At 39.6% G+C, this 27,829-nt stretch overlaps 1 protein-coding gene across 1 annotated transcript in view; it reads left to right on the top strand.

Annotated features, from left to right (window-relative positions):
* The first annotated feature begins 1,175 nt into the window (after positions 1 to 1,175).
* Positions 1,176 to 27,829, top strand: part of LOC115424963 (interferon-induced very large GTPase 1-like) — a 40,125-nt gene continuing 13,471 nt past the window's right edge. Inside the window, exons 1-3 of the mRNA XM_030142389.1 lie at positions 1,176 to 1,206; positions 1,384 to 1,476; positions 4,766 to 5,356. Coding sequence (XP_029998249.1) covers positions 1,401 to 1,476; positions 4,766 to 5,356 — 667 coding nt within the window. The 5' untranslated portion in view covers positions 1,176 to 1,206; positions 1,384 to 1,400. The remainder of the gene's footprint in view (positions 1,207 to 1,383; positions 1,477 to 4,765; positions 5,357 to 27,829) is intronic.

The following is a 27,829-nucleotide window of genomic DNA, read 5'->3' as shown; positions in this document are numbered from 1 at the left end:
GAATCTAGGTAGAATGTTCATTTTTACTATTTCAACTCTGGAACTAAAATCCAAGGGCAAAGTGGTCCACCTTTCTATGTCTTTTTGTATATTGTCTTGATTCATTTTTCTCTTTTAAAGACTTGGATGAAATATAGATTGAAGAGTGGCAAGATTTTTTCTTGGAATAATTAATACTTAGATACAGTGTTTTCTTTATAGCTACATTGTGTTCAACGGTTTCATCCCAGCTCGTCACAGTATTTTTTATGAATACTTACCACATATTAACTACTGAACAAAAGATGACTGGTGATAAATTCTTCTCTCAATGCATGAGCTGAACCACTCCCAGAAACTGCCCAGCTTGAAAAGTAGCATTCCTCCACCGTTGTATTGTGGCTGCATGGAATTTGTTTCAGGAAGCAGTTGTTCTTTGATGGTAAGAACAGCAGGTTGTACGTAGTTAACCTTTGAATGCTAAACACAGGAAGTCTCAGAAAGCAATGAAAAGTCTGCGTATGAACATTGTAAGCTTCAAGTCTCCGCATTACTCCCAGCTCACAGCTAATGAAAAATAACCTGACAGAAACCTTGCCCACATGTATATAATTCAGCACAGTGAAGCTCCAGGGAAAGGATTCTGAAGAAATGCTCTTTAATAGTAGATGACCACAAACGAAGGGATTAATTATTGCAGTCTGCATCTTTCAACTTCACTTCAGAGACCATAATAAAGAGGTTGTGTGTTAACTAAACATGAACTGAAATACTGTCAACTCCTGAGACTGTTCCAATAATTGTATTTCTTGTGAATAAAGTATATTAAATATACATCATCTGTGTGGACTCACATGTTTTACTAAGACAGTGGTTGAATAATAACAGTCCTCACTCTCTTTACCCTGAAACAAGCAAGCAAAAACAACATGAAACTGCAATAATGACAATAATGACAATGGGTGTGAACCTGAACTGGTTTGTCTGGTGCTCAATCTTCTTGGCATTGTTTCTTTTCAATGAAAAGATTTCAGGAAAGTACCTTTCATAGTTTCATTTTTACTTATTCATTGTCTCCTTTATGTTATATCAGATTTTAGACAGTAGGTGCAGGAAGGAGGAGTTCAGACTTGATGTCATAATAGGTGTGACCATTATAATCATTTATAATGACTGGATTTTCATAGCTGGTGAAACTTTCAATGAGACAAAAGCAAATGATCAGAGGTAAGTTGTATTTGTCTGCCTTTGTGTAGCCTAAATATTAGTAAAAAAAAAAAAATATCAACTTCATTAAATAACCAGACAACGACATATGAGCCTAACTTTAAAAAAAAAAAAAAAAAAAAAAAAATTCTGCTTTTGTTGTGTTTGTCTTCATGGTTCGTGCTAATTACTGTCAAGCGTGAAGAGCATCTAGGATGGAGTTGGGAAACCAAAATGAAACAAGAGCAGGAGGAGGAGACACTAAAATCAACTCTGAAACCAGTGACCAAGGTAATGTTTTTTTCAAGATAATTGCTCAAAATCAGCGCAGAAATTCAAACAAGCCTAAAATTTTGACTTTCTGCTTATCTGCTCTGAATTTTAAGAGGTTTCTCCTTAGCTTCCCTTCCACCAGGTGTCATGAAAATTGGTGCAGTAGATTTAGCAAAAATTCTATTGCCACACAGTCAGACTGGAATGATCATATAACCTCCACCCCTCTGGAAGGAGGTGACATATCAGTGATAGGTCTGCAAAGAACACAGGTCTAACCTCTCCCAGAGATCCAAACATATTAAAGCATATGAGAATGAATTTTCTTTTTGGTATTACCTGTTAGTAGGCTTACACTGCAGTTAATTTAGCCTATTATTTCTTTGTGAAATTTATATCCAGTAAACCAAAGTTTTTACCTGACAAAATATATAGATATAAGTTTAGCATTTAAATATGCCCTGCCACAGGTATTTCATTACTTTTGTTGTAATGTCTGAAGTTCTATCATGGACTCTAGCATTTCTTGTGGAAAAAATGCCTTGGTTACCAAGTTTGAACCTATTCTAAGGTGGTATAGAAAGCCTGCTGGAAGACTCAGCTTGATTTGTGCCACTTTCATGAATATTCAACATGCTAATCTGCTGACTCTGATTGGCTAACAGCTAGCCAATGAGAGCCTGGCTTTTCAGTATCCTTTACCCTGTGCATCAAGTAAAGGAATTTTGTTCACTATCTTTCTGGATATTTCATAATATAGATTGCAAAAATATGCTTTGCGTTGTCTGTTTGCATTGGTTTCATCCATAACATGACAGCTTGGCGATAGCTGTTATCAACTAATTTTAGCTTCATGGGATGAACTAAGCTAGGCAAGCAAGTGCTAGCATTGTCCAAATCGACATTAAACCTGCATAATGTTGGGATTCTACTTACGAATCTGACTCCAATTCTCTATCCCCAGCATTCGTTACAATGGTTATTACCTTGATCATAAAACAGACATGGAACAGGATTTAAAGGTGGGGTGCAAGATCTTAGAAAAACAGTTCAAGCAAGCTACATTTTGAAAATAATCAATTCAAAAGTCCAAACCCCTTTCTTCAGACATCCCTCTGAAGCCATGCCTCCAGAGTACTGGCACGCGCAATGCTTGTTCCCAAGGGTTCACGAGTGCTGCACAGCAACAATTCGCCAGCTGAGGCTCCAGCTCCGTGCAGCCCTGCCTTGGGCTCCAACGCCAGCTACAGCCCCAACCCCAGGTGCGGCTCTGGCACCATCCCCGGCTCAGACTCCGAAGCTGGCGACGGCCCTGGCCCCAGCTCCGACCCCGGCTGAGGCTCTGGCTCGCCGTTCCATGCATACCTCATTCAGTCTCCTCCAACACCCCCACTCTTACAGAACAGCCCCAGTTCATACCTATCTGACTAACTTTACATTTCCTAGTGATTTATGTTAGTGCCAAAACAGTTTGCCAGTGAACTTTCCATCCTAATATAACTAATATAGCCAAGCTCTGGCTCTGGCTTCACTTCCTGTACAAGCGCTTCAAGCCTCTGAGAATGCACAATTCATGCTCAAAGAGGGGTATGTATGGGGGGGGGGGGGCAAATGGCAGTTGAGTTTGATATCACTGTTCAATCATTTCAAGCTGGCGCTCAAATGATTGGATGGTGTTTTTTCAGTCCTGTCCATTCCACAGGTGACAATTTTTTTTTTATTTTTGGGTTAGAGCATTTAATTAATTAGTTGTAATCAGGGTGTGAAGGGGATTTTAAGCAATATAGTAAGAAATACTCCAGGAAAACATCTCAGACCCCACCTTTAAAGGTAGGATGGGAGATCCTGGAAAAAACGTTCGAATAAGATACATTTTGAAAATACACAATTCAAAAGTCTGAGCTATGGCGGGATGGCCATGAAGGGTTGGCGGTTCGAATCTCACTCTGTCCATGTGCTGTTGTGTCCTTGGGCAAGACACTTTACCCTCCTTGCCTCCAGTGTTGCTACTCACACTGGTGTATGGATGTGTATGAATGTTCGGTGGTGGTGAGAGGGGCTGTAGGTGCAGATTGACAGCCAGTTTGCCCCAGGGTTGCTGTGGCTGCAAATGTAGTTTACCACCACCAGAGGGGGAATGTCAGAGCGAATTTCATAGAAAAGCACAATATAAATCTAATCCATTATTATTATTAAAAGTCCACATCTGGGTTCTTGGGCATGTGCATTCTTGAAGTTCTGTTTGAGCACAAGCACATGAACGTTGATGTTGAGCCATCCTTGCTGTACACAAAAACTGTCACTGAGCTAGATGAATTCTGCGGGCGCGGTCTCACCTGGGCAAGCTCATGAATAGTAATGAGCTCAGGCAACAACACGTCAGACTGACCAGCTTTAATAATTGGCCTGATTTCTCTACTTATTGTTTTTTCAGTGGCAATAGCAGACAGAGGAGGTTGTAGTTTATTTTCACATTTACTACATAACACAAACACCTATGGACCTAACATATTTCAAAAAAATACAAGTAAAAATGGTTTTGTGTGGCAGGGCACCTTTAATTAATAAAAATGCTGCAGTAACAGAACTTGAAAATTATCACAGAGGTCTAATGGGGCATACAGACATATATTCTGGAGTTTGCTTAAAACAATGTGCTAAACATTCTTACAAGGTTTTTGAAAAATGTTAACATAAGTGAGGCAATGTTGTGAATCTACCATCTAAGTATTAAAAGCACTGTACTGAAAGAACATGAGAAGGATCATGATGTTGGGCAATGTTTACAAGATGCTCATGAATGCACCATTGTAGCCATATGACTCAAACGCAAATGCAAACACACAGCAAAGGAGATAAATGGCATAGGAGGAGCAGGAGGCAGTTCAATGAGGAGTGATGGATAAAATGTGTAATTCCAGAAATATAAAATCTGAAAGCAAAGATTTGTGAGAACTAGTATTAAATGTAACTGATTTGACCTTATATTGTACTAGTTTTGCTCATTACACTGCCTACCAGCTTAAAAAAGCTGAGAGATGATGGACTCATAGTCTTTAGAATCCTCAGCTTGATCATATTAGCAGTTGGTAAACAATTTCAAATTATTTCCTTCTCATTTGTTTTTGGCTTAAGTCAATATAGCAAGGGCCACCAACTGATGATCACGGGTCTCTGGAAATCATTGACATGGGAACAGTACTAGACTGATCTGATCACAGACTGATGTGTCTGGTTCCGTGATTAACATTCTAGCAAATTCTGAAACAAAACTTTCAGTGTAACACAGTGTTGTCCTTTTTTGCAGTGATGCCGGATCTCAGTCTTGTGTTGGTTGGTGACCGAAATTCCATTGAGACTGGTTCAGACAACATTCTAGTGAACGACAACCAGCAAGAGCTGTATTCATCTAAACTCTATGATTTGTGTGGTCGGGTCATCTCAGTCATTAACTTACTTGATCAACAAAACATTGACAGAATCCCTTCAAACAAGGGAATTCATGCATTTCTGCTACTGATACCATATGGTCTCCATACCAGCCATTACGAATCAAAAGTGCAATGGCTAGAGAAGTTTTTTGGAAAAGAATCACTTTCGTATTTAATGACAGTTGTGACACATACATCCAGTGAAAAGTGTGAAAATGCATTTGAAGATCTGAAAGCCATCAGCAGTTTAACTGTAGAGAGATACCACACATGCACAAAAAACATGAGTGTTGAAAGTGAAATATTAGCTCTCCTGCAAAAAATTGATTTCATGGTCTTAGAGAATGACCCACAATGCTACAATAGACCACTGGTTGATGAAAAGAAAGAGCAGAAAGACCACCTGGACCACAAATCCCAAGAAGACGAAATGAGAGATTCATCTGGATTTCAGTTCAATGAAGCAGGTGAGACAAACATCAGGAAATGACACCCACAACTTCATACAAATAAAGTACACAAAACAAAATAATTTATGACCAATATAAATCAGGAAAATAGAGAGGGCTTGAGTAATTTGGTAAAGGAAAATGAATTTATGTGTTTCTTTCATCACACTGCTGCACTTTTTTGCTGTGTTTACCTCCATCTTGCAGATGATTCAAACAGAATTAGGGGAGATTTCTCATACCCCTCCATTTGTAGTGTGGTCCTGAAAAAATTCCATTTTGAGGGCCAAACAGCCCTCCCCCTTAGCCCTTCCCCTCCGTCTCATCAAGAATGGGGACACTCCTACCCCTTCTCAAGAACACACAAAATGGAGGGGAGGGCCAAGGGGGGAACTGGGATTGGGCCTTACGCTTTGTACCTTCCATCATTTGTATGATTGTTAGCTCCCTTCTTCCTTTTATTAGGGACCAAGCTGAAAGGTTAGGCCCTCTCACACAGTGAGAGGGCCTTGCCTGCAAGCAAGGCCCTATTGTTTTTCATTTGTTTTTATATTTTTTTCCTGACCGCCACTTTGAACTGGATTTTGACCCCCTAAACATGCTCAAAAACTCACCAAATTTGGCACACATGTCAGGTCTGGCGAAAAATTTTATAAAATGTAAAAATTTTACCCAGAGGTGCCAAAATGAGCTCTCTAGCGCCCCCTATATACACAAAAACGGCCCTAGTGGCCAGTAGGAATGTCGTAGAAACATGAATGAATGAATGAATGTTTATTTCAGTTAAATACAAAATACAAAACACATACATATTAAAAAACAAACAAACATAAAATTAACACATTTTGTAACTGAAAAAGGAAGAAGCTGAAGCCAGAGGCTTATTTCTGCTTCTCCTATTCGCATCCTTGGTCCAAGTCCACACTTGAAGTTGCAGCAGATAAATACTTAAACACAAATTATACTACATTCAGTGTTATAAGTCATTTTGTAATCATATTACTTTCATAGCCCTTCATAATTTGACAAATTAAAGTCTTTTTGAAATTCGGCAGTGAGCTACACAATTTCACTTCATCCTTCAATTCGTTCCATAGCTTGACACCAATAACAGAAACACTGTGATATTTAACGTTTGTTCTTACTTTACATTTTTCAAACACAAACATCCGTCCTAAATTATAATTTCCTTCTCTTAACTTAAAAATTTTCTGAATACAAAAAAGGAAGGTTTTTACTTTTAATGCGAAACATAAATTCCATTGTTTTTAAATATACAATATCAAAAAATTTTAGTAAACCAAATTCTACAAAAAGTGGATTACTTGATTGGAGATAACCAGCTTTGTTTATGACTCTAATAGCTTTTTTGTGGAGTTTAATTATCGGGTCTATATTAGTTTTATACACATTGCCCCATATTTCCACACAGTATGACATATATGGCATTACAAGTGAACAATACAACATATGCAAACATTTTTTGCTTAACAAGTCTCAAGTTTTATAAAGAATCGCAACAGCCTTGGACATTTTGCGTTTGATATATTCTATTTGTGGTTTCCAACAGAGTTTATGGTCAATAATCACTCCCAAAAATTTTGTTTCATACACCCTTTCAATTTCAATTTCATTAATTTTCAGTTTTATATCATAATTTCCCCTAGCACCACGAAAAACCATAAATTTTGTTTTATCTTCATTAAGTGATAACTTATTTATGTCAAACCATTTTTTTTAACTTGATCAATTCCTTTTCCACAGTTTCTAATATTTGTTTCATATTTGCTCCTGAATAAAGCAAATTAGTGTCATCTGCAAATATTGTAAATTTTAACTTACTTGATGCCATAAAAATATCATTTAAATAAAGTATAAATAACTTGGGTCCCAGAACTGAACCTTGTGGGACCCCACATGTTACTTTTCTAAGTTGTGAATTTGTATTTCCAATTGATACATACTGAGACCTATTTTGTAAATAACTTTTTAACCAGTTTCGCGTCACACCTCTTATATCATACATTTCACATTTCCGGAGTAATATTGAGTGATCAATTGTGTCAAATGCTTTCCTTAAATCAATAAAAACACCAACAGTATGTTGTTTCTGATCCACCGCTGTTGCTATATTTTCTGCAAATTCCATTACTGCTAAAGATGTTGATCCGTTTTTCCTAAATCCATACTGGTGATCATTTAATATCCTATATTTGTCTATGTAGTCATCTAACCTCTTTACAAACAGTTTCTCAAGAATTTTAGAAAATTGTGGTAACAGTGACACTGGTCTATAATTTGACACCATGTGTTTATCACCATTTTTATAAACTGGAATCACTTTAGCTATTTTCATATTTTCTGGAAAAGTGCCTGTTTGAAATGATTTGTTGCATACATAAGTGAATGGTTGAAGGATACTGTTTATCACTTGTTTTATGAGTGACATATCAATGGAATTTCTATCAGTAGATTTTTTATTTTTAAACTTCCTGAACACTTCCAACACTTCACTTTCACAAACTCCACCAAGAAACATTGAATTATTGTTTTCAATATCAAAATCAAAGTTTTTATCATCCTTTTCCCACTTGGTAATATCTTTTGCCAAATTTGGACTGACATTAACAAAAAAGTCATTAAATATGTTCACGATGTCCTCAATATTTTCCATCACAGTGTCACCAGTTTTAACAACATATGTAGAAAAATTCTTTTTATTACTTTTTTTAATCATATCATTTAACACTCTCCAAGTGCCTTTAATATCATTTTTGTGTATTTCCAACAACTGATCATAATAGGCTTTTTTATGTGTTCTTATGATTGCTGTCAATCTATTTTTGTATCTTTTATATTTATTCTCTTTTTCTTTCGTTCTGTGCTTCAGAAATTCCCTATAGAGCCTGTTTTTCTTCTTACAAGCCCTTTCCAATCCCTTAGTTAACCATGGTTTCTTATTCTTTTTAAAATTTTGCCTATATTCTTTCACAGGACAATGTCTGTTGTACAATGTCAGGAATATGTCTAAGAAAGCATTATATGAATCATTAACATCATCTACATAAACGTCATGCCAGTCATAATTTATTAGTTCCTCGTTTAAGGCCATAATTGCTTCTGGTGACTTTGTTCTAACCAAACAAGGTTTTTGCTTATAGTTGGGTAAAGATAATTTGTTGTTCATTTCCAGTTCTACAAAAACTGGCAAATGATCAGTTATGTCAGTCAGAAATAGACCACTCGTTATTTCACCATCAATAATGTTTGTAAAAATATTATCAATCAATGTTGCGCTTTCCAATGTAATTCTAATTGGTTTTGTAATTACAGGATGAAAACTCAAACTAAACATAGTATTTACAAATTCTGCCATTTTTGCATGTTCATTCCATTTCAGTAGATCAATGTTAAAGTCACCACAAACCCGAATCACCTTATCACAATATTTTTCATATAAATCAGTAATCACCTTATTAAATTTATCAATGTATGACCCCGGTGTCCTGTAAATACAACTAAGAAATATGTTTTTGTGTTTTTCCATCTTAATTTCAATCGTTCCACATTCCATCAGATTGTCTATAGCAATTGTCAAGTCACCATTTATCTTACATTTCAAATCATTTAATACAAATAGGGCCATGCCCCCTCCTCTTTTATTGGCTCTGTTTTGCCAAAACATTTCATATCCTTCTAATTCATCATGTAACCCTTTCTCATCACTCAGCCAAGTCTCTGAAATTGCTATTACACTAAATTTATGCTGAAATTGTTGCAAATAATCTTTAATTTTATCAAAATTACTATAGTGACTCCTACTATTAAAGTGAATCACCGAAAAACCCTTAATTTTGGACTTATACTTGTCTTCTGAATAATATTCACATGTTGTTTTAATGCTCTGGTAGAAGTGGGTCTCTGGATGAATATCATTCTCTAAAACATAGGGTTTGTGATCTTGAAAGTCAAAAGACTTAAATTCAGTGTATTCACACATTCTCATATTTCAGTCCCCAACAATAATTGACCTCATAGCTCCATCACAACAAAAATCAGATATGACATATCTCCACTGGTCCACCTCTCTACTTTGTTTTTCATTTTCATTTGTATTGATCAAGCTCAGTTATGTCTCTAATAATAACTTTCACCCGTTCAGGAGTACCATTTAGTCTTATCATTACCTTACAGTTTCTTACCCATGTGTCTTGGATTTTTTTTTTCCTTTTTCAAGATTCTTGCTTGTCTTGCAATTGCAGCATTTCTTTTTGTTAAATTTTCATTTATGTACACCCCTGTACCCTTAAGTTTTTTGCATGCTTAAGCACTTCAGTCTTCTGTTTTCTACTCACCAAATGAATAATAATGTTTGGCCTCTTACTCTGTTTTTGGGGTAAGGTGTGACAAACAGCTATATCTTTACAGTGTAAAGGAATGTCTTTGCTGTTTAAAAACTTAATAACTTGTTCCTCCAGAGAGTGTAATTCAGTGTTTGATGCATCCTCACCATCCTTGTCACCTGCTGTGATACTTGCATAAGTGCGATGGTTTGTCTTTAGTCCTGTTATCATTAGATCATCCATCCTTATGCACTGCTCCAAATCTTCTACTCTTCCTTCCAGTTTGTCTATTTTCTTGTCTTTTTCCCTGATCACCGCCTTCAATTTCCGCATTTCCTCAATTAAATCTAGTAGTCCCGTCTGTTGTTTTGCCACCTTGCTTAGTTCCTCAGACATAAAGTTCAAAGACTTCTTAACTTCTTCCATGTCTTCTGCAAGCTTTTAGTTGCCATGTCTCCTGTGTTAGCTTGGCTCCTGGCCTAGCCTGGTAGCTGGCTACTAGTGGTGGTGGCTCCTGGCCCGTTAGCTGGCCGCTAGTGGTGGTGGCTCCTGGCCCGGTAGCTGGCCGCTAGTGGTGGTGGCTCCTGGCCCAGTAGCTTCCGCTGGTGGTGGTGGCTCCTGGCCCGGTAGCTGGCCGCTAGTGGTGGTGGCTCCTGGCCTGGTAGCTTACCGCTGGTGGTGGTGGCTTCTGGCCCAGTAGCTGGCCGCTAGTGGTGGTGGCTCCAGGCCTGTTAGCTGGCCGCTAGTCAATGAAACAAATGCCAAAATTTTTGTCTCATCGAGCCCAACAAATCACGCGCTGACACTCATGACCTAACACCAACAGGAAGTTCAGAATTTGCCTTTCAAAATAAAATGCTCAAATTGCTAACTTCTAGTACAGGGGTCGGCAACCCGCGGCTCCAGAGCCGCATGCAGCTCTTTCATCCTTCTGTTGCGGCTCTGCGTGGCTTGGAAAAATAAATTATAAGTGTCTGATTGAAGTGTATGTTATTTGTCTTAAAAACGTGTATCATGTCTTCTTATTAAGTCAAAGTTTTTAACTTCTTTCTTCACACCTTGTGCAATTTCGGTGATCAGCATTCACCTTCTTCAGAGACGTTTGACAGCACTTGACGTGTCAGCCGGCAGCCGGCATGCGCGGAATGCCCTGCGACACCAAAACTGCACAATATCTGAACAAAGTATTTTATTTGTGTTTGTTTGTTTGTTTAATTGTAGTTGTAAATTGTAAGATTATTGTGCGCTGTTTTCTCATACGATCTATGGTCAATGCATTTCCCCGTTGAAGCCTGGCTTCTATGGGAGTCTATGGGACCGAGTGGAACCTTTTTTTTCATTGCGTCAAAACTGGACGGTAATTGGATAAAGGTTTTCTTTGAGTTCAAATGAAATTATACCCTATATGTAAATGGGTCTGATATGCGTGAGCTTGCTGTCATATCTATAGGTTGATTTGTTGTTAATATGATGATTTAAAAACAAAAGACAAAAAACGAGGCAATAAAAGGATAGTAATAAAAGCACATTTTCTCTTTCTTTTTTTTTTTTTTTATCGGTGAATTTATCGGGGTTTCCTTTGGATTCGTGCTGATACGGGATTGACTTGCTTTTTCGTCGGCTGTGGATTCACGGACTTAAAATGACTTGAAAGACACTTGAAAGTGAACAAATGTTTGTTTTTCATTAGAGTAGGAATTTTAATTTATTTTTAAAATATAAAGATTAAAAAGAAGTAATTATGTCTGTTGTAATATCATTTTCATTTAACATTACGCATGACGTGCAGTAGGGACGAGATGCCACGGTATTTGGCACCGTGCTGAGGTACCTGGTACCAAGCCGTGGTACCGAGCTGAGCTGTGGTACCGAGCCATGGCACGACCAAGGTACCGCGGCACCTCGGGGCCAATGCTAGGTGCCGTGGCACCGCAGTACTATGGCTCGGTGCCGGGTGCTGTTGCACCGCAGTGCCACTGCTCGGTGTCAGGTGCCATGGCACCGCTGTGCCACAACAGGGTGCCACCGGTGCTGCGGCACCACCGCGGTGCCACGGCACCTGGCACCGAACCATGTTACGGCGGTGCAACGGCACCTAGTGTTGGCCCCGAGGTGCGCCGTGGCACCATGAGCCGAGGTGTGCAGCACCAACCCGTGGTACCAGTAAAATCGTTGTATAAGCCGCGTCGGAGTATAAGCCGCAGTGTTTAAAGTGTGGGAAAAAAGTAGCAGCTTATAGTCCGGAATTTACGGTATATATAGGCTAACATCTTCATTTCAGATGTCAAAAAGTGTTTGCGGCTCCCAGTGTTGTCTTTTCCGTGGAAACCGGGTCGAAATGGCTCTTTGAGTGTTAAAGGTTGCCGACCCCTGTTCTAGTAGGAATGTCGTAGACACACGAAACCAACACCAAAACTTTTGTTTAATCGAGCCCAACAAATCACATGGTGACAACTATGAGCTAGCTCCAACAGGAAGTTCGCAATATGCCTTTCAAAATAAAATTTTCCAAACTAACTCCGATGACACCGTTTGTCCTATTGACTTCTAAATAGCACCAAAAGATAGAGTGAACCCTCCTCACAAAAGTGATCTCGCACTTTTTCCATAACTGTCTTAGTTTTTTTTTTATAAGCCCGCAAAGTTGCGATGTTTGGAACTCATTTTTCACTTTGCAGTTTTTCCCCACATGTGACATATCTACGCGATCACAGGACTCACCACAACGCTCACATGCAAAAAATTTTGAGATACAATGTACGGTTATTTATTTATAACAATTTCTTTATTTTCATATTTTTTCCACTTTAGACTGCCATTTGACCCCCTTAACATGCTCCAAAACTCACCAAATTTGCCATGTACGTCATGGCTGCTGACCACTTTGATTCAATATCAAAATTAACCCCTTGGGTGCCAAAATGGACTCTGTAGCGCCACCTATGTACTAAAAAACACACAAAATCTGCCCTAGCAGCCAGTAGGAATGTCACAGAAACGTGAAACAAATGGCAAAATGTTGGTCTGATTGAGCCCGACAAATCATACACTGACACTCATGAGCTAACTCCAACAGGAAGTTGGCAATCTGCCTTTGAAAGTTACGCTACGTTTCTGCAATTACTGCTTATTCATTTCAGGCTTTTGACAAAAAAGTTATACCTCATTTAATTCCCACAAGTCTGCAGAATCCAAAACTGAAAGAGTTTTTCAGATATGACCTACAATTATGGAATAATGGCGATTTTTTGAAGAGTATGTTTAGTTTCACTTTTCACAATGACAAAGTCCCTCTATAAGGCTTACTACTGAAGCTGTGTAAATATCTGACAATAGACCAGTAGTTACAGCTGTGGTCTATTGTACAGGAAACCTGAGTTCAAACCCTGGGCAAGGACAACTTTTTTTTTTTTTTTTTTTTTTTTTTTTTTCTCCCCTCACATTTTAAAACAGGTTTTGCTGCATTATATTGTGGATATTGGACATTTTGCACACAGTACAAAGTACACAGAGTAATTTTTTTCTAAATAAAACCCCTATTAAAAATAATACATAATGTCTGTTACATAACTTTTCATTTTTATGACCAAACGCTCAACTGTTTGTACAATGTTTCTTCATTCAAAAGTACTCTTTCTCACAGACACACATGCTCACACAATAGGGCTTTTCCAAAATAATAGCCTTAAATGTGATAAATCATCACTTTTATGCTCAATTATTCATACAATTTCTATTCATTTTTCAAACTGATTCTTTCTCTCACATACAAAACAAATGCGCATACACACAGTAGGGTTTCCAAAATAACAGTCTCATTTAAAGGTGATGGTGGTTTCAGCAGAGGGTCGCTGGTGTTCTGTAGAGATATGAGGAGGACGGACACTAAAGGGTGGGAACTGGTATCGGGACGGAGAGGTGTGAGTGGAGCTGAGGTGTCGATGGTCACGGGAGGCGGATCATGGAGGAGGCGGAACGCCCAGTGCGAGGTCCCGCCCAATGCTGCTAGCAGCTTTAATTGAATTTATTGCTGTAGTTGAGTAACCACTTTTACTGTTTTCATGATATGATGTTGTCTCTCTCTCTTTCCTTTTCTCTTTTTTTGCACTTTTATTGGGTTTGTGTATTGATGCAATACACATTTTGGTGTAAATGAGTTTGATTTTTCTTTTCTTTTAACTATTTTGCTGTTTATAAAAGTGCCATATAAATAAAAATTATTATTATTATTATTATTATTATTATTATTATTATTATTATTATTCAATTTGTGACCATCAATGGTGATGACATTTGGGGTATCCACATCTGGGCCCATCACATTTGTCATTGTCAGGCTGATGGTGAGCCTGAAGTTTTTGTAGGATTGGGAGAATCTGTTCATGAGATACTGGAGTTGTTGTTCAGTGTATGTCATGACTGCAGCATTGTCAGCAAGGAGCATGTCTCTAATCAGAACCTCACATAGGTCTTCACTCTCAGTCTTGCAGGGTTGAACAGTCATCCATCCATTCTGTTGCATAGGCACACTCCTTCAAGTGAGGTCCTGAAACCATGTTTCAAGGGTAGAGAGAAAAGGTTGCCAAAGAGGGGGGGGCACAAGATCTAAAGACTCGGACATGCCCTTATATTGGATGATCATCTTCATATCATCATGGAATGACCTTGTTATTCAATGTAGTTTTGCAGGGCATCCGATTTTCAGCAGGATGTTGAAGAGCCTTTTCCTGTTGACCAGGTCAAATACTTTGGTGAGATCAATAAAGGCTACATACAGGGGCTTCTGATGTTCACAGCTCTCCTGTAGATTGCAGAGGGAGAAGATCATGTCCACTGTTGAATGATCTCCTTGTGAAGCCACATTGAGACTCTTGGTAAATGCGCTTGGCCAGGTTCTGGAGGCACATGGGCGTAACATCTGCAAAGAGCTTGCTCAAAATGCTCAAGAGGGAGATGACCCTGTAGTTGCTGCACTCACTTTTCTCTCACTTGTTCTAATAGATGGAGACAATCTTGGCATCTCTCATGTTTTGCGGTATGGCTCCTCGCCAGCACTGGCAGAGGATGCTACATAAGGTTGTAGGAGTGTGTTTACGAAATTTTTTTCCAGTCCGGTGGGATGTCACCATTGCCAGGAACTTTCCAACAGAGTAAGCTGTCGATAGTCTTGTAGACCTCCTCTCATGTTGGCATCAAGCTCCTTCATGATAGGTAGAGTTTTAATGGTGTTGAGAACTGAAGTGAAGATGACGTTCTCTATGGAATACAGCTCTGAGTAGTATCCGACCATCTTTCCATTTTCCTGTCTTTGTGATCACTTCTCCATAGTATGATTTGAGAGGGTCCATCCTATGTTGGGCCTATTACTCTCTTGAGTCCCTCATACATCCCTCTGATGTTGGCTGCTTCAGCACAAGTGGATGCCGGCACTAAGCTGCTGCCAGTATTCATTGCAAATTCACATCTTCTAGTAGTCTGCTGCACTCTGCTCCTGGTGTTTGGAATGACTAAAGAAATGCTTGTATTCAGCAAGGGCTGCAGGCTTTGCTACAATGATGGGAGTCATCTTGCTTGTCTTGGTTTCAAACCGGTCACAGTTCTTAGAGGTCCTCCTCCCAAAGACTGTGAGGACTGTTTTCTGAATGGTCATCTGTAGGTGCTTCCATTGCTCAGAGGTGGAATTCAGTGGTTGGACTGCAGACAGGGTGTCTTGAAGTGACTTAACTGTTCAACTTCTTTTTTTTTTATTAGTGATAGTTAACAAGACAATGTGGGCAGAAAAACAACAACAACAACACATAAACAAAGGGAAACTAAAACAAATAAGCAAACCAAAAACAACAACAATGACAGAGTATTGACAAACAACAACAACGTCATATTACAATGGAAAAAGATCATAAATGTAAACAGCAACTAGACCATATAGCTTGGTTAGAGGTGATAGGGAACAGGGGAAGAAGGGGGTGTAAATGAAAGTGAGACAGAGAGAGGGGGGAGTGAGGGGGAAAATAATAATTGTTGTGATAATACAAAAATATTTAAAAATACCAGTAGCCTAATTTGTTGGAATTATTGTGGCAGCGGTAGCGGCGGAGGCAGTCACAATACTAAGAGTTAAATAATTTAATATTTGTAACAATGTATTTGTATCAGTTACTATCTGTTTTGAGTTTATATGAATCAATTTAAATTAATATGGCTATGGGGGGTGGAGCCCAGCACGCAGGGCCCAAAGAGGGGAGGACACCATCAACCCCTCACACAACCCCCAGCAGCACAACCACAGCACAAGGACGAGACCAGCCATGGCCAGTCAAAGGGTATTCCTCCAACCCCCCCGCGCCCCCCTTTTTTTTTTCCTTTCCTTTGTTTGTTTGTTTTTTGTTTGTTTGTTTGTTTTTGTTTTATTTTGTTGTTGAATGTAGACCTAGTCCACTCCGCAGTTGGACCGCTCTCAGACCATTTAGGAGACAATCTGTCCACTGTGGAGTGACCATTTTTAATTTTTCCTATACAAGAGATAGGGGTGGATGCCTTCGAGTCAGCTACCTCACACTGCCCTCGTCAAAGACCGCAGCCATACCACCAGGGGGCCGAGGGTCGGGAGAGGCCAGTGCCGTCCCACCCCAGGCCCCACACTGCCCGGCCCCAGCCCCCTCCCCACAAATTCATTATTACCCAGACTTACAAATGCCTCTGCCGCCACTGCCACCACTTCACGAGCTATGGCAATGGCGGTAATAATGAAAATACTAACGAGAATAAAGATGATAATGATGATAGTAGTACTGGTAACAATAATAACAAAGATTATGACAATAGTAACAATGACAATGACAGTAATACCCCTAACAACAGCAACAGTGATGATAACACCAATGATAATGATAATAAACAGTAATAATGATAACAATAAAAATATTTCTTTCTAATCCAAAAAAAGAAAAGAAAAAAAAGGGGGGGGGGGCTTGGTTGAAGAGATAAAGAGGGGAGGGGAGAGAGAGGGGAAGAAAGAAGTGTAGGTGGGAATGAAGGGGAGCAGGGATCCTGGTTTGTCTGTATGTGGAGGTAGAGAGAAAGAATGAAGTTAATGTGGATGATGTAAATTAAAAAATGTTTGTTATGGGTTGGATGTGGTCTGATATGTGATCCTGTATGTGGCTCTGGTTTTGGTTACTGCTTTGGTTTGAGTTCAGGGTGGACTTTAGATAGTTTGTGAATGGGTTCCATGTTTCCTCAAAGGCTGATGTATTGCTTGTTTTGTAGGCTGTTATTTTTTCTATTGATATGTGTTCTAAGAGTAAATTTGTCCAGTGGGTGATATGGCAGGAGTGTTTGGATTTCCAGTTTTGAAAAATGATTTTCTTGGCGATGGTCAGAGAAATTAGTAATGGGTTATTGTGTTTAGTTGGAATTGTAATGTGTGTCAAGTCCCCCAGCAAACAGAGCGTTGGGGATGCTGGGATTCTGCAGCCCAAGATACACAAGAGTGTTTCTGTGACTTTTATCCAAAATGAGAGAACCGGCTGGCAAGACCAGGTGGCGTGAAGATAATCATCTGTGTGACCCAAGGTGCATTGTGAGCAGATGTCTGTGCTAGTCAACCCCATTTTAAACATTTTCCCCTGAGTGATGTGTATTCTGTGAATGGTTTTATATTGTATGAGTTGTAAATTTGTATTGGTGGTCATGGAAAAGATGTTTTTATTGATTTGTATCCAGAAATCAGGGTTGGGAGGTAAAGCCAAGTCCTTTTCCCACTTGGTGGTTGGGAGTGTTATGGAGGTTTCTGACATAAATTAACCACCTTACAATCCTCTTTTTTTTTTTTTAATAAGGGTATAATTATAACCAACATTGATACAATGTCAAAGATTGAAAATTCCCATATGATTGAAAAATTAATTTGGAATAACTGTCTCATTGTAAGGTAGAAGCAAAAAAAAAAAAAAAAAAACCCTTTATATTACATTTGGGAAAAATTCTCCTACATTCCCCCTTTGATTACCACCCAACCAGTCTCGGAATGTTGTGGAGATATGAAACAAATGCCAAAATTTTTGTCTCATCAAATCCAACAAATCATATGCTGACATCCATGAGCTAACTCCAGCAGGAAGTTAGCAATTTGCCTTTCAATGAAAAAAAGCTCACACACAAATTTCCAGTAGCAATGTTGTAGAGACATGAAACCAATGCCGAGATGTTTGTCTAATCAAACCCTACAAATTATACACTGACACTTGTGAGCTTACTCCAACAGAAAGTTCGCAATTTGCAAATCAAAGCAAAACTTCTACAACTATCTCGTCCAAGGCCATTTGTCATACTGACTTCTAAACAGCACCAAAAGATAGAGCAAACCCTCATCAAAAAAAAGTTGATCACCACAAGTCTCACACGCACAAATTTTTAAGATACAATGTACCGTTATGGATTAATCACAGTTTGATTGAAAAGTGGTTTCTCACAAAACTGAACACAGACACGTGTCTGCTCCATATAAGGAGCCGTGTTATGCTGCGTTTCCACTACATGGAATCAACTTGGCTTGGCTTGATTCGACTCGGGTATCAGGTCCTATTCCTGGAGAGCATTTCCATTACAGGATACTACCGACTTTAGAGTACTTGGACGTCATAGCGATGCGGTGCGTTACTTCTGTGTGTCTGCTCAGAGAGTTACTGATAAACTCACTTGTTGCATGTTGTCTCATCAAGCTCACACTGAATTTTTACATCTGAACCTCCTCGACAAACCATGGTGTAGTTTTACAGGCAGTCATCATGTGGAGTAACCCACCGCTATATTTACTGTAAACTTCCATATCTGTTTTTTGTAAAATGGTGGGTCACAGAGACGACTCTCTGACCAATCAATGGTCTGCAGTGTTTACACGTCACGTTTTAGTATCTGGTCCCCAGTCTTGGAACCTCAGCAGAGGTGATACCAAAAAACTAGTACCGGGTACCAGATTCCAGGTCCTTTCTCGTAATGGAAACGCAAAAAGGCCGAGCTGAGTTGAGTCAAGCCGAGCCAATACCACGTACTGGAAACGCGGCAATAGAAACTCACACACACACACCACAGACACACACACAGGGAACAGAGTGCTGACAGCTGATTGGGTGAAATCCTCTCACTCTAACCAGAGCCCTATAAATAGAGTTACGACACGCTTTGATGTCGCCGCACCGGTGATCATGAAGTTCATGCAAGCCTGAATAGTTCCAAATGAACCAAGCGCTGTCATGTTCTTCTATGGAACAGACAGCAGTGAGTGCATTATTGCATGGTGAATCTCAAAATAAACCACACACAACCGTTGTTGCACTACTGGATGTATTGTTGTGTCAGTTTTGCTTTTGAGTAGTAGGGTTGAAAAGACTGTATTTATTACTTTGAAAACTTGCATTTTTGGGGGAAAGGTTCATGTTAGCTTGGGTAGGCTGCTTATGTGAGTGGTGCTAACTTTACAAGTTCATTCATTCTGCAACTGTACTGTACACATGAGGAGACAGACAATTTACCATTTTAAAGTTTTATTATTATAGGACTGAGGTACAAGCAGAAAACAGTGGTTAGCTGTGTGAACACTATGCGCCTGCCAAGCTCTGTTCTCCTGATAATACACACAATAATGGCATTAACCAGTGGATAGCATAGTGGCTAACTTAACAAATTAGCATTTGCACATACGTTATACTCATCAAAAACTCAACATTAGCAAACTCAAAATTCAATAGAATTCTTATAGGATGAGTCAGATATTACAAACATGAGGTTACAGAAGTTTCACCTCCTTTAACTCATAAATAAATACTGTGAGGAACTTTTATTAGCAGAGTTCAGCTCTTCACCAAATGAGCACATTACCTCAGCTGACAAACTTAAGCAAACACCACCAGGTTCAGCAAAACAACTAAAATTAAAGCTGCAAGCAGCATTGGGCGGGACCTCGCACCGGGCATTCCGCCTCCCCCGTGATCCGCGTCCCCCGCGATCCGCCTCCCGTGACCGTCGACACCTCAGCTCCACTCACACCTCTCCGTCCCCATACCAGTTCCCACCCTTTAGTGTCTGTCCTCCTTACATCTGTACAGAACACCAGTGACACTCTGCTGAAACCACCATCACCTTTAAAATGAGACTTTTATTTTGGAAACCCTACTGTGTGTATGTGCATTTGTTTTGTATGTGAGAGAAAGAATCAGTTTGAAAAATGAATAGAAACTGTATGAATAATTGAGCATAAAAGTGATGATTTCTCACATTTAAGGCTTTTATTTGGGATAAACCCTATTGTGTGAGCATGTGTGTCTGTGAGAAAGAGTACTTTTGAATGAAGAAACATTGTACAAACAGTTGAGCGTTTGGTGATAACAATGAAAAGAAGTTATGTAATAGACATTATGTATTATTCTTAATTGGGGTTTTATTTTGAAAAAATGTATTCCATGTACTTTGTAATGTGTGTAAAATGTCCAATATCCAGAATATAATGCAGTAAAACCTGTTTTAAAATGAATGGAGGGAAAAAAAAAAAAAAAAAAAAAGTTCCCAGTTGCACCTGGGACTTGAACCCAGGGTCCTCTTGTTCCATAGGCAGATACATGAACCACTGCACTACAGAGAGATACTTCCAGGTGTGCACCAGGAAGAGTTTTATAGGGACTTTGTCATTGTGGTAAAGTGAAAGTAAACATAGTCTTCAAAAAAATCGCCATAATTCCATAACCGTAGGTCATATCTGAAAAATTCTTTCAGTTTTGGATTCAGCAGACTTGTGGGAATTGAATGAGGTATAACTTTTTATTCAAAAGTCTGGAATGACTGAGTAGTAATTGCAGAAACGTAGAGTAACTTTCAAAGGCAGATTGCCAACTTCCTGTTGGAGTTAGCTCATGAGTGTCAGTGTATGATTTTTCGGGCTCAATCAGACCAACATTTTGGCATTTGTTTCATGTTTCTGTGACATTCCTACTGGCCGCTAGGGCCGATTTTGTGTGTTTTTTAGTACATAGGTGGTCCATTTTGGCACGCAAGGGGTTAATTTTGATATTGAATGAAAGTGTTCACCAGCCATGACATACATGGCAAATTTGGTGAGTTTTGGAGCATGTTAAGGGGGTCAAATGGAAGTCTAAAGTGGAAAAAGTATGAAAAGAAACAAATTGTTATAAATCAATAACCGTACATCCTATCTCAAAAATTTTTGGATGTGAGAGTTGTGCTGAGTCCCATGAACGTGTAGATATGTCACATGTGGGGAAAAACTCCAAAGTGAAAAATGAGTTCCAAACATCGCAACTTTGCAGGCTTGTAAAAAAAAAACTAAGACAGTTATGGAAAAGGTGTGAAATTGTTTTATTAAGGACATTTCACTGTATCTTTTGGCGCTATTTAGAAGTCAATACGACAAACGGTGTCATCGGAGTTAGTTTTAAAAATTTTATTTTGAAAGGCAAATTGCGAACTTCCTGTTGGAGTTAGGATAGAGGCATCTGTGTATCATTTGTAGTGCTTGATCCAACAAATATTATGGCACTGGTTTCATGTCTCTACAACATTCCTACTGGCCACTAGGCCTGTTTCCGTTTTTTTTTCACATAGGTGGCGCTAGAGAGCCCATTTTGGCACCTACTGGGTTAATTTTTTCATTTTATCAAATTTTTCGCCAGGCCTGACATGTGTGCCAAATTTGGTGAGTTTTCGAGCATGTTTAGGGGGTCAAAATCAAGGTCAAAGTGGTGTGTGAATAATAATAATAATATCATAACGAACGAAAAACAATAGGGCCTTGCTTGCAGGCAAGGCCTCTCACTGTGTGAGAGGGCCTTACCTTTCGGCTCGGTCCCTAATAAAAACGAACGAAAAACAATAGGGCCTTGCTTGCAGGCAAGGCCTCTCACTGTGTGAGAGGGCCTTACCTTTCGGCTCGGTCCCTAATAAAACGAACGAAAAACAATAGGGCCTTGCTTGCAGGCAAGGCCTCTCACTGTGTGAGAGGGCCTTACCTTTCGGCTCGGTCCCCAATAAAACCCACTGATAACAAAATTTGGACTAACATTACCTTATCTTAAAAACTCGACAATATGTGGTTATAGTGGTTAAATCTCAACAGCTTGCCAAGTCAAACTAGCTAACTATAGGGCTACAGCTGAAAATCAAACATAACAATTGTTTAAGATAGAAATTTATACAAATGCTAACACATACCAAAGAAAACTAAATTTACAACGTAAATGTCACCAATACAGGAAATACACTCGATAATTTGGAAGGTGATGACATCTTGTTAACCTAGCCATGGAGTTGCTAGATCAGCTGCAATAGAAATGAATGTGTTCCAACACTGTTAAACTCAGTGTTGGAACCACCAGCCTCTCCACAACCCAGAAGTAGGTCCATATTTTGTCAGCCATTTTTTACAATGGGAGTTTATGCAAGTGTCGCGACTCTGTTATATCAAAGGCTCTGTCTCGAGTGGAGAGGCTTGGGTTTTATGTTAGAAAATTTAGAAACATCTCTTCATATCACATTTTTGGGAGTTAAGCAACAATTTATGCATCAAAACGTTGGAAAAACTCTTTTCTTAAAACACTATTCACATTTTAATCTTAAAACACTTCATTTTCAATCGACGACCCTCCAAATGCAAAGAGAGATGATTTTTTTTCACAGCCACTCAAACGTCACATTTCTCTCACTAACATGTTTGACTAACTCCATGTTCGCACAATTAATGCTTATTCAGTTCAGACTTTTTTCAACATATAACATATTTACAACTTATACACCGATATGTTCACAAGACTCTCCACAAGCCTCATGTGAAAGAATTTTTCATATAGGATGAACGATTATGGAGTTATCACAGTTTTTTTTTGAGAGGTGGTTTCTCATTGAATTAGAGACAACCATGTCTCCTCCATAAGGAGCCATGTTACATAATCACAGTCACAGATGGGGAATAGAATACTGACAGCTGATTGGCCGATTGTGGGTATGGGACATTTTATACACCGAATATACACAGTAGAGTTATTCAAAATAAAAGCCTTATTAAAAATGCTTAATAAGGAGTATTAATAACTTTTCTTCTTTTTATGACAAAACACTCAACTGCTTGTACAATTTTAATTCATTAAATATGATGCTTTCTCACAGACACACACAGACACAGTAGGGTTTTTCAAAATAAAATCCTCATTAAAAGGTGATGGTGGTTTCAGCAGAGGGGTGCTGGTGTTCTGTAGGGATAATAGGAAGATAGAAAGGGTGGGGGCTGGAGCCAGGACAGAGAGGTCTGAGTAGAGCTGAGGAGTTGACGGTGTCGAGGGGTGGAATGAATGGCGTAAGGTCCCGCCCAATGTTGCTTACAACTTTAATTTCTTTTTGAATCTTGCAAGGAACATCTTATTTCCATCATTCTCATCTTTCTTAATGTTTCCCTTTCATATTAGATGACTAAAATACATTCACATAAAATGATCAAAAGATTATAACAAGGATTAACATATATAACATAAACATAACACGTTCGTAATAATGACATTTTGTCTCACACCCCAATCACATTTCCTCAGTCCGCTCTTCTCTCTCCCCTTGTGTCTGTGTACTTTTTAGTCCACTTGTTGCATTGATCCCTCCTCCTCCGATGAGGCAGAGAAGGCTGAGGATGCTGACGACAATCTCCTATGGCTTGTTTGTATATGCACATGATTAACTGGATTTTGGACCATCGAAATGTTAGACACAGATTTTAGTATGACAGCACACAAAATCAGAAAACAACAATCAAGCACAAAAATAACTGCAAAGATTTAAGCTGCAAGCAGCATTGGTCAGGACCTTGCACTCTGGCCTGGTTCTGGCTCCTGTTACCATCAAAATCTCAGCTCCACTCACACCTCTCTATCATGGCTCCAGCCCCTGCCTGCTTTCACCTCCCATCCATGTTTTTTGGCAGTTATATACAAAATCTTTTTCTCGCCCACCTGGGTGGTGCCTCCTTCAGGCTTGGGTCCTATACCAATGGCCTGGGAGCCTGAATGTTCTGCACAGGATCTTATCCCATGTTTCCACTACATGGAACCAGCTCGACTCGGCTTGGCTCGACTCTGTATTCCTGGAGACCGTTTCCATTACAAGATACTACTGACTTTACAGTTCCTGTATGTCATAGCGATGTGGCGCATTATTTCCACGTCGTCTGCTCAGAGAGTTACTGATAAACTCACTCGTTGCGTGTTGTCTCGTCTGAATTTTTACGTAGGCCACCAAAGACTGAATCTCCTTGGTGTAGTTTTGGGTTGTTATCATGTGGATTAATGTACCGCTATATTTACTGTCCACTTCCGCATCTGTTTTTTGTAAAACAGCGGGTCACAGAGAAAACTGTCTGACCAATCAGTGGTCTGCAGTGTTTACATGTCACAGTTTAGTATCTGGTCCCCAGTCCTGGAACCTTGGCGGAGGTGATACCAAAAAAGTAGTACCAGGTACCAGATTCCAGGTCCTTTTTCATAATGGAAACGCAAAAAGGCCGAGCCGAGTCGAGTCAAGTCGAGCCAATACCACGTAGTGGAAACGGGGCAATAGGTGTTCCTAGGACTGCGCTCTTTTGGACAGAGATCTCTGATGTTGTTCCTGGTACTGTATCTGCTGGAGCCATCCACTCAGCTGGGGGGGGGGTCACTGGCCCTAGTGCCCCGATCACTGTTGCCTTCACACTCCACATTTTCTCAATCTCCTTTGTCAGCCCTTGGTATTTCTTGAGCTTCTTTTGTTCTTTCTTTCTGATGTTGCTATCACTTTGGATTGCTACAGCTATCACAACCACTGTCTTTTGGTGGTTATCAACCACCACTACATCGGGCTGATAGGCCATCACCATCTTGTCAGTCTGGATCTGGAAGTCCCACAGGATCCTGGCCTGTTTGTTCTTGATCGCCTTTGGGGGTGTCTCCCATCTTGGCCCAGGGACCTCCAGTCCATACTCGGTACAGATGTTCTTGTATACTATGCCTGCTAGCTGGTTATGCCACTATGTGTATGCCTTGCCCGCCAGCATCTTGCACTCTGCTGTGATGTGCTGGACTGTGTCAGGGGCTTCTCTACACATCCTAAAAACTTTGTCTGATGTGGTAGACCCTAGCTTCTATTGCTCTGGTGTTTGGGGCCTGTTCTTGTGAGGCCATTACTAGTGCCTCTGTTCTGTCTTTCAGTTCAACCTTTTCCAGCCACTGGCATGTCTTCTCAATAATTTGTCAGTGGTACATGCCCTGCAAGGGCTTGTCCTTCCATAATAGCCTTTCGGACTCTTCCTCTTTACTGGGATTTTGTTGCCTGAGGCATTCACTCAGCAGTTGGTCACTGGGGGCCATCTTCTTGATATATTCCTGGAGGTTTGCTGTTTCCTCCTGGACAGTAGCTCTAACACTTACTAGTCCTCAGTCCCCCTCCTCTCGCTTTGTGTACAGCCTCAGGATGCTTAGGATGAAACCTTCCATGTATGGTAAGGAGCTTTCTTGTCTTGATATCAGTGGCTTGTATCTCTTATGCCAGCGGGGTATCTGATTACTGGCAGGGCATAGGTGTTAATGGCCAGCATAGGTGTTAATGGCCAGGGGCCTCATGTACAAAGGGTACGTATGCCCAAAAACATGGTGTACGAACTTTTCCATGCTCATGTTCAGATGTACAAAGAGTGAAATGACCATGGAAATGTGCAGTATTTCATGCCAACTTCATGGCTGGCATACGCTCTAGTGCTTTTGAACCTTTGGCGACACTTAGAGGTGATACTGGGAAACTATTGATAATGTGAAAAAGGTAATTCCTCTGAGTGATGTGCACATCAGAGATACACAGATGAACAATTAACATACTTGCATGCCATCTTACTGCCAGAGAACCACATCCCCCCACCAGAATCAGACCAACCCTGGACCCATCAATACCAATCCTGCCCAGATGGCCATTCAGCCCAGCAACAACCCTATAAAGAGACAAGGACACAAAATTCACTGGTGTATAAATGCATTTAATGTACTATTAATGTCTGTGAGGACATAAGTCGGTCCAGGCACTCTTTGATACTATCGATTACCCTCAAAATGTCCTCTCGTGACTCGGGTGAGGACATATAAGGACACAGCTGGTCAGACAACATCAGCAGCTGTAGGGGTGGACCGGAGGATTGGCTAATGCTGGGAGACTGGAGGAAGCCCCCGCAAGTCTGTGACATGAGGCTGGGATGAGACAGTCTAAAATGCTTTATGTAAAAAAGATTCATGAAGCTTAATGTCTGAAAACTGTGATCAATCATCACCAATCTCATCGTTTTGATTTTCGGAGTGGTGAAAGTGGACATGATTACAGATGTCCATGCATAATTTGGTGATGACTGATCACTATTTTCAGACATTTAGCTACGTTAATCTTTTTTCCATAAAGTGTTTTAGACTGTCCTGCTGGGACTGCATCTCACCGTCTTCTTCTTCGTCATTGTCTGTTGGAAAATAATAAATTGAGTGATTAAACATGAGTCAAAATCTTTGATTTCCTCTTTGATATCCTGGCATGATCACGCATGAACCTTTATCTTGTTTGGCTGTGATCAGACAATTGTATGACCCATAAAATGAACAAATTGTTTGAGTTACACAAATAGAAAATATATATTTACCTTGGGGGTGATCTGAGTAATCCCTGTGAAAGCAGTGTCACTCACAATTGCGGCAACTCTCTGCTCAAAAGTTTGTCCTCTTCTCTCCTTCCGCCTGTTTTGGTGGCAGGCTATAGGCTGGTTATAGGGCAGTAGTTGGATGGTGTTTTTCCTTTCTGGGGGTCCGTCATTATGAGGACTGTCCGGTCCTGGGTTAGCCACTCTGGGTGGTTTCCTGACATTGGCAGCTGGTTCATCTGTGTTGCTAGGTATTCATGGAGGGCAGTCAGCTTCTTAAGCCAGTCGGTGTGAATCATGTCAGGCTCCAGTACTGTCCAGTTCTTCATTTTGGACACTCTTGTTTGGATGTCTGCTAGGGCGATGACTACTGCGTATATATATATATATATATATATATATATATATATATATATATATATATATATATATATATATATATATATATATATATATATATTAGTTAAATCCTCGGTACTACCGTGGTTCAGCTCTCCGTTTAAATAGGGTCCTGATCTCAAGTGACTAGGCTGGAGTATTACCCTCACGCGCTAATCCCGTTGAGATTACTACTCAGTTGAACAAATTTTGGAACACTCGCCTGTCTTCTAACTACCTTTAATTCCAACCTCTGCCCCGCTAACTCTGGTACCAGAACTGCCAGGAGAAACCCACTCTGTGGTCAGTAATAATACCACTCCAGTTGGTTTTGGTAGCTGTTCCACATGGATTTAGTGCACTTGTTACATGACAGGTAATAATTTAAAAGCCAGGAATAATAGGCTTTCAGGACATAAAAATGGTAGGTGGATAAAGGCTAAGACACCTTCAGGACCTTTGATGTTATGCACACAATAAACCTAATGTTTTGTATTCACCAACATAATATACCACATTTGGAATAATACAAGGAGAATTTGGTATTTACTTTTTATGAATTTATTGTAGGCAATTTTAGCAAAGCAAAACATATACATAAATCATCAATCAATTAATCACTAATAAAATCATTAAACCGAACTTCTAAAACCATAAATCAATATCCTGATTATTATTAAACCTAAACTGTCCGCAATTTTCCTTACTTCAACGAAATCCCTGTTGTAATCTCTCAACCCACAGTTCAGCCTTGTGAAAATGTCCCTAATTGTTGCCTTGCTTGATGTCCTCAAGGAGAAAAAAAAAACATACAAGTAAAATGGTGTTGAAAGTCTCTTTTCTTCAATCAAAAATTGAAAGAAAGTCAAAATTGGAAAAGTTCTCAAATAAAAATAATTATTTCTCTAACTTCTGCAAAAAGGAAAAATCACGAATTGGTGAAAAGATCAAAATTGGAAAGTGTTGTCAATCCGGTCTAATTGGAAGAGTAAAAACTATAAAAAATAGAATCCAAAAATCAATCTAAATTAACGAGTCATGTAGGATAAATTCGGATAAATCGGAAAATAGGATCTT

Source organism: Sphaeramia orbicularis, chromosome 8, assembly GCF_902148855.1.
Source record: "Sphaeramia orbicularis chromosome 8, fSphaOr1.1, whole genome shotgun sequence".
Taxonomy (NCBI): Eukaryota; Metazoa; Chordata; class Actinopteri; order Kurtiformes; family Apogonidae; genus Sphaeramia; species Sphaeramia orbicularis.
This window is presented reverse-complemented; position numbering and strand designations above follow the sequence as displayed.